This window comes from Drosophila kikkawai, chromosome 2L, assembly GCF_030179895.1.
Source record: "Drosophila kikkawai strain 14028-0561.14 chromosome 2L, DkikHiC1v2, whole genome shotgun sequence".
Lineage (NCBI taxonomy): Eukaryota > Metazoa > Arthropoda > Insecta > Diptera > Drosophilidae > Drosophila > Drosophila kikkawai.
The window spans coordinates 17,702,733-17,705,749 of NC_091728.1; the positions used below are offsets into that span (position 1 = coordinate 17,702,733).

A 3,017-nucleotide genomic window follows, 5' to 3' on the forward strand; every position below is an offset into this window, starting at 1 on the left:
ATAATATTTAAAATTATTGCTGTTGATCATCGAAAGGGATATTATTTTAGAATATGCTTAAGATGCAATGCCCATATTTTGATGAATTTTATGTATATATATTTATGTATATATATACGATATGCTCAACTCACGATTTATTTGTGTAACATTATAGCAATTTAATTTAATTTAATTACAATTGTCGTTAGCCTATTCCATTATTTTGTTCCGCGTTAGCGATCACCATCCATCCGTTGTTGTTGTGGCAGAAGTAGAGGTATAGCTTTGATTGTAGTTTCCGTTTCTATTCCGGTAATTACCATTGTTACTAGATCCATTTCCATTATTATTGCCTTGCCAGTTACCAGATCCCCCCATTCCATTTGGTCCTCCCATTCCATTAGGTCCTCCCATTCCATTTGGTCCTCCCATTCCATTTGGTCCTCCCATTCTGTTTGGACCACCCATTCCATTTGGTCCTCCCATCCCATTTGGACCACCCATTCCACTTGGACCGCCCATTCCGTTTCCGTTTCCACCGCGACCACCCATTCCATATCCTCCGGGTCCCATTCCATTGCCACCCATTCCGTTTCCGCCACGTCCTCCCATACCATTACCACCCATTCCCCCTTGACCCATTCCATTTCCACCCATTCCGCCGGGGCCCATTCCGTTTCCGCCACGTCCTCCCATTCCATTACCACCCATTCCCCCTTGGCCCATACCATTTCCACCCATTCCGTTTCCACCCATTCCATTTCCACCGTTTCCGTAGCCATTACCTCCTCTTCCACCCATTCCTCCGGGTCCCATGCCATTGCCGCCCATTCCATTACCGCCCATTCCATTACCATTTCCTCCCCTTCCACCCATTCCATTCATTCCATTTCCACCGCCCATTCCACCGGTGTATCCGCCGCCCATGTTTCCTCCCATGCCATTTCCCCCACGCCCGCCCATTCCATTCATTCCGTTGCCACCCATACCATTTCCATTTCCCCCCATTCCGTTTCCACCGTTTCCATTGCCTCCATTCATGTTGTTACCTCTACCCATTCCGCTTCCACCCATTCCGTATCCTTGCTGATTTGCTTGGCGTTTTTCACGATCCTCAGATTCTGTTTAAATTAAAGTTGAATACTTGATTAAATTAAAAAATTAATTGAACTGCCAACCTGAACTCGATGAGTATTGACCCTTTGCCTCGCATGTAGGATACTCTCCGCATTGCTCGCCATCGCGTTTTGATCCTGTGCAGGGCTCCTTGGACAGGATACATCTCTCTCCTGGGGCACATGAAATATCTCCACAACCACGTCCGTATTCTATTTAAATGTAAATAGACATTTTTGTTTTGAATTTCTTTCACGTATTCACAAAAAATCACTTACTGTTGTATGCCTGGACATTTGCTGTAGTTGCAATTATTAAAAATATCCAAACAATTTGCTTCATTTTTTCCAATGCTTGCTGTCAACGGATAATGCTTTCTGAATTCTGAATTTAAATCATCCCCATTTTTATACCTGTGTGTCACCATGCGTAAAATCTTCTTATAATTATTTGTGACAAAGTAAATTTACCAAATGAACACATTAGTTAGCCACAATTAAGTATTGTTGATTGATAAGACTAAACTGCTAGATAGTCACGGCTTATTTATTAATTTTTGGGAGAGCAAAATAGATATTGAATTAATTATTTTGGTAACGCCATGGCAATGGACCTCTCACAAGGTCAGTGTTGATATAGGTTTTGTTAAAGCAGTTAATGTTTTTCTATTATTCTTTAATTAAAAATTAATTTTATATAGTGAACTATTACAGGAGAGTCATTACTTCTTTAAATTATTCAAGCTAAAGTTTCTTTCCTTAAATAATTTACCATTTTAGCTTTATGTTCACAAGTGTAATTATCCTTGTTTGTCTGCACATACTTGATATGTGTGAAACTGCCTACTTAGCGCAAATGAGATTATCTTGGCCTCAGTGTCCACAATTTACGAGCATAACAAATGGAACAAAGTTTCGCACGGACCTCCGACACTTGACGGGTTTCTTCGGAACTCGGAGAATCCTGCAGGATGTACCCAACGAAGGGCAAAGGGAGAGGGACAGGCTGCATCTTTATGCGCATATGTAAACATTTCCTGGCTACAAGAAGTGCAAAAATCCCATGGCTAAACTAGTTTGGCTTAACACGGCCTCAACTTTTTGCCCAGTTGAAAAACTTTGCAGCCCCAAGTACATATACATCATGCTTATATTCGTATATATCTGTTCTAGTATGGTGTTATAATTCACAACTTGAGTCGGTAGTGGGCGCAAAAACTTTCACTTGAAGACCAAAGTCAAGTTGGCAACAAAGTTGAGAGTCCCTTTCGATTCGTTTGATTATTATTATATTTTTATGTAAGTGATTTTTTGTATTTATTCTATAAACTATAAAAAACAGGACTTTTTATCTAAATTAGAGCAGTGTTTGTTCAACGGACTTAGAACTCTATTAATCAGAAAACAACTCATTCTTTTGTTTTTTCAGTAACAATACCTTTGTTAAATATAAAATTCTCCCGTCTTTTGTTTTGTTATTACATGAATAGAATATAGAGTACAAGAGCAGCTATGTATTTCAGGGATATATGAAGCTAAAACCCTTTGAACCAGAGTGTTTGTGCAACAAAGTAACACGAAACAACACACAAATAGAATAATATCGAAAATACTTTCACTTCAACATTATTCTGCAATATTTGAATTTCTCTTCAGCACTCACAAACCGGTTGACTGACTGACTGAACCTGGTCATAGATTGGATTTGTTTTCCACTTTTCCGCTTGCTTTTTTACATTTTCCATTGTTGATTTTTTTGCACGCAGCAAGGGAATTTCGCAAACCAAAATTCCAGGCCGGCTGGCTGGTCAGCCTTTGTTTGCACAGCTCTTCTCTAAAAGCGAGTTGAGAAAAAATAACATTAAATACACAAATTCACTATACAGACGAACCTGACAAATGACTATAATTTAGGGTATT

General features: G+C 39.2%; 1 protein-coding gene across 1 annotated transcript; it reads right to left on the bottom strand.

The window, feature by feature from the left end:
• Positions 1 to 222: 222 nt before the first annotated feature.
• On the bottom strand, positions 223 to 1,450 carry LOC108076850 (PE-PGRS family protein PE_PGRS26). The gene is given in 2 exon segments (XM_041776121.2): positions 223 to 1,310; positions 1,377 to 1,450. Coding segments are annotated over 2 exon segments (1,152 nt in total). The 5' UTR covers positions 1,441 to 1,450.
• Between the last annotated feature and the right edge of the window lie 1,567 nt (positions 1,451 to 3,017).